The sequence below is a fragment of the Girardinichthys multiradiatus genome, chromosome 7, assembly GCF_021462225.1.
Source record: "Girardinichthys multiradiatus isolate DD_20200921_A chromosome 7, DD_fGirMul_XY1, whole genome shotgun sequence".
Classification (NCBI taxonomy): Eukaryota; Metazoa; Chordata; class Actinopteri; order Cyprinodontiformes; family Goodeidae; genus Girardinichthys; species Girardinichthys multiradiatus.
This window is the reverse complement of record NC_061800.1, coordinates 488,910-503,286: the sequence shown is the minus strand read 5'-3', so window position 1 is coordinate 503,286 and position 14,377 is coordinate 488,910. Positions and strand designations below refer to the sequence as shown.

The 14,377-nt window shown below is 39.7% G+C and overlaps 1 protein-coding gene across 2 annotated transcripts in view; it reads left to right on the top strand.

The window, feature by feature from the left end:
- Positions 1-14,377, top strand: part of cntnap5a (contactin associated protein family member 5a) — a 299,922-nt gene that overhangs the window by 226,105 nt on the left and 59,440 nt on the right. For both annotated transcript variants that reach the window (XM_047371007.1, XM_047371008.1), the window contains 2 exons: positions 191-430; positions 3,474-3,695. In XM_047371007.1, coding sequence (XP_047226963.1) covers positions 191-430; positions 3,474-3,695 — 462 coding nt within the window. The remainder of the gene's footprint in view (positions 1-190; positions 431-3,473; positions 3,696-14,377) is intronic.

The following is a 14,377-nucleotide window of genomic DNA, read 5'->3' as shown; positions in this document are numbered from 1 at the left end:
AACTAATGAAGGCGAATACTTTGCATTATTACTCTAGATGAGGTTTTTATGCTCAAATGTCTAAATTGATCCCCTAGATTCACGCTGGCTGTTTATTGTATAGTAGCTTCATAAATAACAATAATTACTGTAATATTTACAGTAGCTCCTTATAGCGAAATTATTTAACTAAAGATAAATATGTTCTCAGGAGGAACAGCATCCCAGCAGAGAGGTTTCCTGGGCTGTATCAGGTCTTTCATGGTCAACGGCTTGACCTTTGACCTTGAGGAGAGGGCCAAGATGACCCCTGGTGTGAGCTCCGGCTGTCCAGGATACTGCAGCGGCTCTAGCAATCTTTGTCACAACCGCGGCCGCTGCGTTGAGAAGAGCAACGGCTACATCTGCGACTGCTCGCAGTCCGCCTATGGAGGGGCCACCTGCAACCAAGGTGAGTCCCACTCTCAGTGTGTGTAAACAAAAGATACACAGTGTAATTCTTTTAATCAATTAACGTTGATTGTAGCAAACAGAAAATCAATCATTGTCAAGGTTATTCCATTACAGAGAACCAATAAGAATGCGGGCAATGCAAGAGACAATTAATACTTGTCCCAACTGCCGAGTGTGGGAGCATTTAAAATGCATTAGAACAAATTATCTCCTGCAGTATGTGCACACAGAGAAGAGAGCATCCTCAGCCTACACAGACTGAAGAGGAGCGGGCTGAGCAACCTGCAATCTGACCAAGTGACAAAGAAACAAAGTGAACACTCTGTGGGAACACGGATGAAAATTGTGCCTGCAGCTGTGGCAGCCACACTGCACAGTTCCACAGTTTGCTCCTGCTTATAAACTGAGATCTGAAAACAGCATGAGCTCCAGCATTGTTTTCTGGTGTCTTTCAGTTTAAAAATATATTTCTACATTAAACCAGAGTTACGTTTTTGTGTTGTAGTCACAAAAAGATGCAAATAATAGACATTTTTGCTCTCCATAGCTTCCTTTGGTGGGAGGTAAAGATTAGGGTGATGGCATAGGCATCTCTAAAAGATTCTGAAACAATGTAAAAGGGAGTATCAATTGTGAAAAAAATAAATCAGCCACAAAAAGCACCTGATTGGTGCTTTTCTCAAATGTCTATGAAGACAGATTTTTACAGCCAGGTGTTGTTGATGTTTTGATAAGTTGAATACAGAATGTTGTTTTTATTAATCATTTATTTCATTTTCTCCACTGTTTTCTGTTATGTTCCCCTTACACGTTTTTTTATATTTCAAATAAAAATTTCAAAATAAAAAATTGTAAATAAAAAATCTGGATTAGATCTGAACCCTAGAGCCAGATTATAATGCTAGGAATTGGCCTGACCAGGACCCTAGCCCCTCCCAGCTGATATTCATCTGCCCTCTATGCTGATGGTGGGTCCACATGAAATGGGCCTCTGTAGCCAGGCTCTAGGAGGAGTGAAGGATGATGCCGCTTCTCTAGTCTGTTGTTGCAAAAATTAGTGTACAGTTCTGTTTATGTTCCAACCTTCACCTACGGTCATGATTCTGGACACATTCTCTTGAACTTGTCCCACTGGGAGGAGACCTTGAAGGGTCATATATACCTTGGAACACATTGGTTTCTTCATGGTAAGCTGGAGATGTTGTTGGGGAGAAGGATGTCTCAGTCTCCTTCCTGGATCTGTCACCTTCTCCAATAAAGGAAACACAATGGATTGATTGATTGATGCAGAGAAGACAACACAGCAATGTTGATCAATTCTGCTGTAAATATGAACATACTGTTGATATGTGTTTTGGCCTAAATGTTTTTAGATAAAAAGCTAGCATGTATAATTCCCTTTGGTTCTTTTTTGTACTGATACCCCTCAGGGTGCACTGATTAGTCATGAAAAACTATTTAATAAGCTGTGTGTGGTCACAATTCACCAGCACAGCAGATGGGGTTGTGCAGTTCTGTGGGGCAAGCTATGCAGATCTAAAAACAGAGGCACAGCCAAACTATTTCAGTATTGAACAAAGCGGTCTACAGAGAGAAAAGAAAAATAAGCGCTGAGTCACATGGAAGCCAAGGAGGAGCCTGAACACCTTCCTTACCTACGCAGACCACACATAAACCTTACCAACTATTTAACAGATGGAAAAGGAAATGTGCCTTTTGGCTGAGGTACAAAACCAAAGATTCATTTGGTCTGCTCTGAATACTGAACTTCTTCTGCAGTGTTTTAGGACTTTTCTCTTGAATATATAATCATCAGAGACAGTTTCTTTCCCCAAGCTGTTTCCCTGATGAACACTTGACAGTCAGAGCTCCACAACAACACCATGAATACTTGAACGGATCTTACGTTATCTCTATGGTAACTTGTAACTTGTGTGTATATGTATATTTAAAAGATATTTAATTTGTTCTTATTTTTCTTATTTTCTTATATAAAAAAAAACAAATAAAAATCTTCACTTAGAGCAAAGTGTACCATAGAGAGCTATGGTCGGAATCTTCTTTCATTTTGCTTGAGTGGTAAGTTGTAAGCACATAAGCATAGTGGTATTTGTATAGTTTTGGCAGCCAATAATGATGTGCAGCAGGGTAGTAGTCACCTTGATTTAATCCATTTCACTGCTGTGTGTTGGCAGCAGGGACTGTGGTACTGATGAGCCGCTTTCAATGTAAATGTGGTTGCTGCAATGTACAGACAGCTGCGAGTGTTTGTACAACCAGACTCTCGCTCCTGTTCATCCCTCTAATCCTTTATTTAGACAAAAACTGAATCTGAAGTTGTTGGAATTTAATCTTATGCATAAAAAACACAAGAAAGCAGCCAACTTATAGCAGTACCTGTTCAGGTTACTGCAGCACAATACATTAGCGCTGTGGTGAAGGCCTCATTATCATCTGCTTGAAGAAAGTATTTCACGTGTGTGAAAGTATGTAAGAATACAGTTTTAGAGAACTTTCCATTTGCTATATATCACAGCTCTCCATCACAGTGGTTATATAACATCAGCGCAAGGAAGGCTGATCCTCCATGCTCTACTTTCAAGGCTTGTTTTAACATGCCATGCTTGTCTGGGAGGGCAGGCTCGAGAACTGTTCCAATTTTATACATCAAAGTTGTTTGTAGGTCTCAGAAAGTAGCACTGGATGAGGGAAAAAGAAGCCATGTTGAGGCTTCTGTGGCCTCAGAGTGATCTCTCTGATAAATTGCCCCAAGTGATGAGACATGAAATACAACAGCATATTTTGATGCAACCAGCCTCTGGAAGATGGACACTAATGTTGGCTATTTTAAGAAGTTAGTAAAATTCCCTGCAGTCATTGTGTGCTTTGTTTTCAAAGCACCGTGTCTTTGAAGAAATACATAAAGCCTTTCACTTTAACTGTAAAGTCATCTACACTTCTGATCTCTGTGCTTATGACATTGTGGACTGTGAGGCTGCTTTTATGGAAAGAAACCCTTTTCTCCCTGTTTGTCCCTGCAGAGGTGTCTGTGTCCTTTGACAGAGAGTCCTCAGTGACCTACACATTCCAGGAGCCCTTCTCAGTGATGCAGAACAGGAGCTCTCAAGCTTCCAGTGCGTTCACAGAGAGCAGGGCCAGAGAGGACATGGCCTTCAGCTTTGTTACCTCCCAGAGGCCAGCCATGCTGCTGACCATCAGCACCTTCAGTCAGCAGTACATTATCACCATGCTGGCCAGAAATGGTAAGTATGGATATATGTAAACACATACATACCTGAAATATATAATAGTGATGGACGATGGTGTGTAAAAAGATAAAAATGTCAGTAACAGTTAAAGGACAGTTCAGCAGTGTAGTATCCTACTGATGTATAGTCCTTATAATGTCTATATTTGTGTTTATCCTTCTGTTTTTCACTCTTTCTTTATAATCCAAAATGATGCAGATATGTCTTAATATACTCTCTAAAAAACACAAAAAGCACTCAGTTAGGCTGGATGTCATTTGGTACACATCTCAGGCTAGTTTAAGTATTTGCTGGGATTTTTATACACAATAATCAAACAAAAAGAGAAACAACCTGGTATGCAGCAGATCTGTGGATAAAAATGTCTTGTTGATGTCAGAGGAAAATCTGCAGGCTGTTGCCATAGACAGCTGATGCTAAAAAAAAACACTCATTACATCCAAGATAACATGTGTAACCTTGATCAGATGAGCTGCAGCAGCAGAAGACCACACCATGTGCCATTCCTGTCAGATAAGAACCTGAAACTTCAGGTCACAGAATATACTCTTAGTCTTAATGAAACAAAACAGGAGTCTGCAGAACATCTTAGTGTATTATGTTTGGATCTTTTTCATGAATTGGGAGAATATGTTGCCACAATTTCCTACTGTCCACCATATATGTGAAGTAATGTCTTCATACTCTCAGCTATATTTTCTCAACATAGTGTGTTCATGGTCCTGGATGTAATGCAGGTTTTGTTTGTGTCATTCTATTAAATATGATTTGTCGCATTTTCCATCAAACCCCAAAAATCTGAGGAAAGAATGGTAAATTACTTTGAAAGGGAAATAACCCACTTTGAGCTTTTGAAGGCACTGCTGCATATAATAGTGGTGTTTAATGTACCACTGGCATTGTCAGATGTTGTCGGCCCTTTGCCCAATTTTTGGATTACTCTGTGAGACAGATTACTCCTGACCGAGTAATCAGAGTAGTAAACATCAATCTGCAATGACTGGCTGAGATCAGACACTGCCAACACGATGGCACAATGTGTTTTTTAGCTCTGATACCAATGGAATAAAACTGTGTTTTTGAGGCAAAGCTGCTATGTGTTTTCCAGATGGCAAGATGTTAAATGGAAGAGATGTCTCAGAATACAGAGGGCTTTCTTTTTGCATCTGTCTTTAAAGATGTTTTACTGTATGCTTTAAATTGCATTTGTTCAAAAAGGTGATATAGCTGGCTCGAATGCTTACAGTAGTACTTAGTATACTTAGTATGTATTTAGCAATTTGGCTCGGTTCAGACCTTGTAGTAACATGTATCCTTCCTGATTTGGATACATCTAAATCTGGTTTATCATGAACATTCAGAGTTGGCATTGAAATCCTAATCGCAGTTACTTACTTTAAATGCACATAAAAACACCTGACAGGATGATCTATCAGCTGAGCAACAAACAGGGCATGAACAGGTCTGCTGATGTGTCTGTAATACAACAGATATATTCTGCAAGATATTAACACAGCTGAGACTCACCAAAGTCATAGGGTTAGGGTTAGGGGGTTACCCTAGCAGATGTGATATGAGAGAAGTAAATGGTAATTAAAAATGTGTTACTTCTCCAAGCTCATTGTCAGTGAAACAACTCTTTTAACCCATTAAAGCTTCACCACTGTAAAATCATTTGACAGCTTGCTGACATGCATCAGCTACTCTACACACTTTAAGCTTGGACAGAGGGCTGCTTAACTGAGTATAAATACACCACTGCTCAAGAGCTGATATTCATATGCGATTTACAGGCGAGACTTCACAAACTACATAACTTAGTATCGGCTCTGAAAATGACCAGAATAAACCCAAGCCTACAGAGAAAAGTCATCCATCCATACTATGTCCTGTGTTACCTAGTAATAAAACTCATCCCAAGTTGTCATTCATCATTTGTATACTGAATATAATTCCAGCAAGTTTATAAAAACTCATTACAGGAAAAAAAAACGTATTTTTTGAAAAATACTTTTTGAGATTTTAGAGGTGCTGTTTATAGAACTCATATTTCCATAACTCGTACACATTCGGTAATAATCTGCTTAGAGTAAATTAACTGAATTTATAAAGTGCTTCTCTAGTCAGTTTCTAGTGTTTGACACCTGGAGGCAGAGAAGCAGCTGCACCACTACATCTCAACGAGTGAAGGTAGAACTGAACCATTACTGTGCTCAGCGGTTGTCATCTTGTTGTACTTAGATGTTTAATGAGAATGATGTGAAAGCAGGAGTTTATTCTTTGAAAGTAGGATACAAACAGTCTTTGTTGAAATGTTTTCAGGAATTGACAGAATCACTGTCATGTTAATGGTCTGTTATGTTGTGACAAAAAAAAGCTGGATCTGTGTGGATAGTGACTAATCCACACGACTCTTTGTTGATGTCTTAATTCCTGAAGTGAGTTTTGTGTGTGTTTATATGGCTTCATCCGTCTGTGCTCTTCTGTGCACTGCAGCCTCTCACAGATGAGAAAGCAAATTGACAGATGCAAAGCTGCCCAACATTTATCTCCTGCTGTCACATAAAACCCATCAGTTCTCTGACCACAGACATTCAGATCAAATGCAACAAAATTAAATACTGTAATAGCAGGGCACAAAAAGGTAAACATGCTGTTTGACATTTAAAAAGCTTCATATTTTGAAGGTTTAATTGCAAAGACAGTTGAGCCCTGCTTAAATTCAGTGTTGTGAAAAATATTGACCCCCTTTTGAGTACTTCCATGTTTCAGATCATGAATAATTTTGATCAAGGATAACCTGAGTAAATACAAAAAGCTCCAATCACAACATTTTTAAGTGGTGCAGATGAGTAAAAAAGTAATTGGCATCTGTTGGTTTGGGAAATATTAAGAGGGCATTTCTAAGGCTTTGGGACTCCAGTGAACCCCACAGGAGTCATGGAACAGTGGTAAATCATCAACTATTCATTAAGGATGTCAGAAAAGAACCTGAAGCAATATCTAAAGCACTGCAGGCCTCAGTAACTCAGATAAGGTCAGTGTTCAAGATTTAACAAGAGGCAAAAATGGCATACAAGGGATAGTTCCACAGCCACGGCTGACCACATGGAACCAAAAGGACCTTTTCAGATTTCCCCAAAAACATCTTGATGATCCATAAGACTATTGGAAAAATATTCTTTAGACTAATAAGAGAAAAGTGGATCATTTTGGAAGATCCGTGTCCCATTACATCTAATCTAAATGTCATATGTTGAGGTTTTTGTTGCGGACCAAAGTGCAGATGAAGGCGAGGAGACGGCATGCTGAGCAAAATGGTGATTTATTTAAGTCCTAACTCTGGCAAAACAGAAGGCAGGCAGGCAGGGTGTATCAGAGAGTTAACAGAAGTCCAGGTCAAACAGAGCACGAGAAACGAAGGGAACTTGGCACAGAGAAGGTGACGCAACAAACCAGCACTGAACAAAGGAACTAGACTAACTAATATACAGAGGGTAACAAAGGTCAAGTAATCAAAAGAACTAAGAACAAGTGTGACACGGAGGCAGGGAGGCTGAAGGAACAGGTGAAACTAATACAGAGGCTAAAGCATGAGGAAAGGAACTAATTAACACAACAGCAAGCAGAACCAAACGAAACCACAGACCAAGATAAAATAACCAAAGAAGCATAAGAAATCTAGAATAACCATGAACAGAGAAACTAGAGGAAACATAGAAACAATACCAAGCAAAACTAAATAATAAATAAATAATAAATAATCACATGAAACATGAGGACACTAGAATAACCATGAACTAAAGTAAGCAGAGAAACTAGAGGGAACATAGGAACTACAATAACAACCTAAGAACAAATAAAGAACCCATAAAGAAAACCTGAATACAAAAGTAAAGCAACCTAACCACACTGACTGAAAAGACTAGAAGGAAAACTAGTAAATAAGAAGAGTGCAAAGGAACAATTGCCAAGACATAAATAAATACAAATATACTAAAAGAGAAATTAAACTAGAGAATACAAGGAAGACAATGAGCTATAATAATTACAATAACAATTAAAGCTGCAAGCAGCATTGGGCGGCCCTCGCAGCCAAGCGCCGCTTGGCCTGTGTAGCGACCGCGGGAGCCTCTCACCACCTCCTCCACAGCACCGAGGAGGCCGCCACTCCATTCCGCATCTTCCCACTAGGTGGCGCTGCGAGCCACCTTTTATACATTCTATGGTCATGTTAAGTTCTGCTCTGGCAAGAAATGTTCCAAATTTGGCCAAAATACAACCTTCCCGATGAAAACTGCACTCACCTGTTAGTTAGTGGACTGGGCTAAAATAATGTCGTCAATTGATTGTGGCAACATGTTCTTCATTGATCGATGATAATGTATACTACATTTGAAGTGGATCCGATTATGTATGAGGGAGATAGAGCACTTGAAATGTCCTAGGGGGCGCTGTTGATCCAAAGTCCAATGTACTCTAATAGAGTTGTTTAGGGGCTGACAAAAATCAACCATATTCAGTTTGGAGTGAATCGGACCTTCCATATGGAAGCTACATTCATTTGTTTATTAGTGGGCAGGGCTAAAGTGATGTACTGTGTTGACTGTGTCAACATGTCCAGCTTTGATCCATGATGATGTACAGTAAGTTTGAAGTGGATCCGATGGGGCATGACGGATCAAGAGCCCTTGATGTGTCGTAGGGGGCGCTGTTGAGCCAAATTCATATGTAATCTAATAGAGCTGTTTAGGGGCTGACAAAGATAAACTACAGGTCCTTCTCAAAATATTAGCATATTGTGATAAAGTTCATTATTTTCCATAATGTAATGATGAAAATTTAACATTCATATATTTTAGATTCATTGCACACTAACTGAAATATTTCAGGTCTTTTATTGTCTTAATATGGATGATTTTGGCATACAGCTCATGAAAATCCAAAATTCCTATCTCACAAAATTAGCATATCATTAAAAGGGTTTCTAAACGAGCTATGAACCTAATCATCTGAATCAACGAGTTAACTCTAAACACCTGCAAAAGATTCCTGAGGCCTTTAAAACTCCCAGCCTGGTTCATCACTCAAAACCCCAATCATGGGTAAGACTGCCGACCTGACTGCTGTCCAGAAGGCCACTATTGACACCCTCAAGCAAGAGGGTAAGACACAGAAATACATTTCTGAACGAATAGGCTGTTCCCAGAGTGCTGTATCAAGGCACCTCAGTGGGAAGTCTGTGGGAAGGAAAAAGTGTGGCAGAAAACACTGCACAACGAGAAGAGGTGACCGGACCCTGAGGAAGATTGTGGAGAAGGGCCGATTCCAGACCTTGGGGGACCTGCGGAAGCAGTGGACTGAGTCTGGAGTAGAAACATCCAGAGCCACCGTGCACAGGCGTGTGCAGGAAATGGGCTACAGGTGCCACATTCCCCAGATCAAGCCACTTTTGAACCAGAAACAGCGGCAGAACGCCTGACCTGGGCCACAGAGAAGCAGCACTGGACTGTTACTCAGTGGTCCAAAGTACTTTTTTCAGATGAAAGCAAATTCTGCATGTCATTCGGAAATCAAGGTGCCAGAGTCTGGAGGAAGACTGGGGAGAAGGAAATGCCAAAATGCCAGAAGTCCAGTGTCAAGTACCCACAGTCAGTGATGATCTCGGGTGCCGTGTCAGCTGCTGGTGTTGGTCCACTGTGTTTTATCAAGGGCAGGGTCAATGCAGCTAGCTATCAGGAGATTTTGGAGCACTTCATGCTTCCATCTGCTGAAAAGCTTTATGGAGATGAAGATTTCATTTTTCAGCACGACCTGGCACCTGCTCACAGTGCCAAAACCACTGGTAAATGGTTTACTGACAATGGTATCACTGTGCTCAATTGGCCTGCCAACTCTCCTGACCTGAACCCCATAGAGAATCTGTGGGATATTGTGAAGAGAACGTTGAGAGACTCAAGACCCAACACTCTGGATGAGCTAAAGGCCGCTATCGAAGCATCCCGGGCCTCCATAAGACCTCAGCAGTGCCACAGGCTGATTGCCTCCATGCCACGCCACATTGAAGCAGTCATTTCTGCCAAAGGATTCCCAACCAAGTATTGAGTGCATAACTGTACATGATTATTTGAAGGTTGACGTTTTTTGTATTAAAAGCACTTTTCTTTTATTGGTCAGATGAAATATGCAAATTTTGTGAGATAGGAATTTTGGGTTTTCATGAGCTGTATGCCAAAATCATCCATATTAAGACAATAAAAGACCTGAAATATTTCAGTTAGTGTGCAATGAATCTAAAATATATGAATGTTAAATTTTCATCATTACATTATGGAAAATAATGAACTTTATCACAATATGCTAATATTTTGAGAAGGACCTGTATATTGAGCTTGGAGTAAATTTAGAGCCAAAAGTATGGCCATGGCGTGACATCAGACTTCGCCACGCCAACACAGCAACACCATCTAGCAAAACCTGTCAGTACTAGAGACCAAGTTAGACCATCATAATATCTGTCATTGGAGATTATTTCATGTTGATTAGGTGAAGGAGATCTAATATGCCCCACACTAAGTGAAACATTACACTTCCTGTTGTCAGGGGGCGGGGCTTCAATAATGTCAGCAGTTGACCATTGAATATTTTTCCAGTTATTATATGGTTCAATCCCAGAAGATTTTATGTGTCTGTGACTTTCTTTGTAGACACTATAACAGTTTTGTGTTTCATGGCGAGAAGTCAGATTTTGAGGCTTAGCCACGCCCACATACTTTCAGGTATCAAAAAGCTTTTGATAACTTTTGATCCCCAGTGCCTTAAGACCATACTGATTGATTTTGAAGTCTGTAAGTCAAAAGCTGTAGGAGGAGTTTGCTCAGATACGTGGGCTAGAAACAGCAAAAATGGGGTCAAAATGGCAACTTCAATCCAAAATGGCTGACTTCCTGTGGGGTTTGGACCAAGGCTCCAAGAGACTTTTCTGTAGGACCTGAGAAGTTACATATGTGTACCAAATTTCACAATCCTCAGTCAAAGCATGGCTTGGGGCTGATTTTTTAAAGTTTTGTAGGGGATGCTGTGGAGAATTTAAGCCACGCCCACCAAATATGTCATAAGATCTCTGTTGGGGACTGGACAAGGATCAATCATATCAATTTTAGTGCAGATCTGATGATCTATGTGGAATTTAAAGCCAAACGTATGGCCATGGCGTGATGTGTGACTTTGCCGCGCCGCCATGGCCACGCCCATTTATGAAAAGTCACTGCGCTTCAAACGAAGTTAGACCCACTACATATCTGTCTTTTGACACACTTTCAAGTTGATTGAGTCAAGAGGGTCAGAGAGGCACCTTTCCAAGTGAAAAAAGTGACTTCCTGTTCTCAGGGGGCGTGGCTTTGATGATGTCATAATTTGACCACATACGATTGTTGGTCATCTGAGAGGGATCAATAATACCAGGTTTGGTGTATTTCAGCCAATTTATGTGAAAGTTATTGCTGTTTGAAATTTGTGGTATTAAGGCGAACTTTTGAGGCCTGGTCCCGCCCCTTCAACATACACAAAAAGTCACAATTTTGATAACTTTTAATCCCCAATGCCTTACCTGCATATTGACCAAATATGAAGCCGGTAGCTCAAATTCCCTAGGAGGAGTTCGTTAAAGTTCGACATGTATGAAAAGTGAAAAGGGGCTGAAAATGACCCTTTGACCCAAAATGGCCGACTTCCTGTTGGTTTTAGGGCATACCCCCAAGAGACTTTTTTTCATGATTTGGGGGGGATCTACTTATGTAGCAAATTTCAACTCTGTAGGACTTACCAGTTGGCCTACCTCACTTTAGGTGGTGCTGTAGAGGCGTTTGGCCACGCCCATTTTCAAATCCATTAGAATACGAAAATTTCCATTAGGGGACAACTTTCTGTGAAGTTTGGTGAGTTTTTGAATATGTTAAGGCCTCCAAAAAGGCAATTAATTTCCCGGATGAATAATAATAATAAGAAACGGAGTGATTACAATAGGCCTTCTGTGCTAGAAAACCCATCAGTGTGGCTGAAATAAAGTAATTCTTTAAAAAAGAGTGGGGCAAAATTTGTCCACAGTGATGCTAAAGACCAATTGCATCAACAATGCGTGATGGCAGCTTTTTATCACTACGGTGGGCAAAACCAGTTTCTAGGTTTGGAGAGCAATTCATTTTTCATATAGGAACAGGTTGGTTTTTCCCTCTTAAAATTGAAATCCTTAATTAAAAACAGCTTTTTGTACTTACTAAGGTTATCTTTGTTTAATATTAAGCTCTTTTTGATGATCTGAAACATTTAAGTGCAATAAAAAGCAACATCAGAAATCTAAATGGGAGAAAATCCTTTTTTTGACAGCACTGCATTCCTTAAAAACAAAAGAGCAATACTCATGTGTCCTATGGTACCGAGAAACAGGACAATTTCCTCCCAAAGTTTATTCCAATTCTGCGTGCAAAGATGTACACACAGAGCTGCTGGGATTTCTAATCAGCTGTGTACGACATCGTTCTAACTCTGTGTTCCAGTTTGCAAATAATGTTTAATTCAGGATGTTGCAGAGGCTTCTTGATCGCATTCTAAATGAGCAGTACGTCCATAAAGTATGCTGTTTTAATCAAAAATGCTTATATGTATGGTTTATCCAGTTTTTTAAATATGTTTTAAATAAAAAAACAAATAAAGGCAGTTGTATGTGTAACAGCAGGGTACAATTTAAAGTTAGCCTTTTAATCATTATTTAGTGTATTAGTGGTTTGTGCAAAGTGAACTGAATGTCTCTTTGCCCTCAAAACCTCGTGCACTTCTGGAACAGAAACATGAGAACAGAGATGTATCATGTCTAGTCATTGTGTGAATGAAGAAACTATTCACATTATTAACAAAATATTAGTATTTTTTGCCTATATGACTCCAAATATCATGATAATTAATATTCTGCCATATGTTTCTGAAAAATTTGCTTTGACCTCAGCCAAACATTAAAATGAAACTGTTTTGAAAAATATATATACACAACTATTAATCACATTTATTCTAGCAACTGTTTAGGATCATGTAAAATGTGCATATCCACATGCTTAAGATACAAAGCAGATAAAATAAATCTACCTTAAGCCTTGAGCGTGAGTTAAACCTCCTCTCAGATTAATCAGCGCTGCACTGGTTTCAGTTACACTTTTAGTGACTTCCCTTTGTTTTTTTATTTTATACATTTTATCAGAAGGTTTGCTGTTACAGAAAAATAGCTTAGAATTTGAAAACATCACACCCGGTAGCAGAAAAACAAGAGTAACTCTGTCAGGATGTTTGACCACGCTTCTTATCAGAAATCCTCCTGTGAACAATGCAACACTACCACCAACTCTCAGGTTTCAAAATCTCTTTTTCAATCCTACCCATGTTCTCATCATTGTAGTCAAGGAAACTTGGGCTTTATCTCATCTAACCATAAAACATTTCTCCTGCAGGCATTTGTCTTGGTCAGGTGGATAGCTCTAAATATCTGTCATGCTTGCAGGTAATTTTTGAACAGAATTTTTTTTATTGTGGAAGGGGAAAAAGCATGTGGATCCATGCAGGGAAATCAACAAATTCAAATAGGTTTTACCAATTCTGATAAGGCAATGTGGTCAAATATTTAGAAAGAAAGATACTAGAAGCTTGTTGGTGGGAGCAACAAATCCTAAATGAAATAGAAAAAGGATAATTTATGTCTTCTTGGATCAATTTTAGGAAAATTCTGTTTTTCTCTAGTCCCTGTACAGCACATCCAACCACAATGATCTAAGGAGTATAATGACCCTGTATTGGCTACTGTAAGCTGGAACATGCCAAGGCTTTGTTAGAACAGAACAACTGCAGAGCTTTTGTGTTTGATGGCGTTAAGCTGTGCAGCTGTTTTCGCTAAAGAGGACAAGGAGTTCAGCCCTGCTGTGAGAGTTGGACCAGCATCCAATCAGCCATCATGCTCACCCTCAACAACCCGCATGTGTCAATTCATGAAAGGCAGCCAACATGGATGTGGGACAGCTTGATGGCGTAATCGTCAGGAAAGACTTGGAAAGACGTTCTTTAAATATGTGGTGTAGGACACAACTAAAACACACCTACACACTCTAGACAAAACAATCCAGATATTAATGAACATGAATGTACTGTGCAGGCGGTATCTCCGGGGTCTACATTCTAGCACCTAGCTGCTTCACCAGAGGGTTTTACACATTCTGAAGCTGTTCAGAGTTCAGCAGAGGAGCACACATTTCTTTGATTTAACACTTCTTTTGCTCTCTACGTATCACAAAAATACCTTCTCAGACTGAGACAAATGTGTTGTCATGGTTACCAAATGATCTTGCATAATTACTCTGAAGATAGCTTCTTTGACTGTGAATTGGTCCACTTAACACTCAGAGTTCACTTGGAGGCTGATAGAGATAGTGGGGAAAAGCAGAATCTACTCAGTGCAGAAGGATCCAGCTGTAATCCTCCTGAACTCCAGTTAACACAATGGATAATGAACAAACAGAAGCCCATTCAAGGACACATGCATAACCGCAGAACCCATTCTTATCTGGAGGAAATAAGTCAATACTGAAATAAAAACATGTCCATGCTTTAATAAATAGGAGTCAATGCACATGGCACCA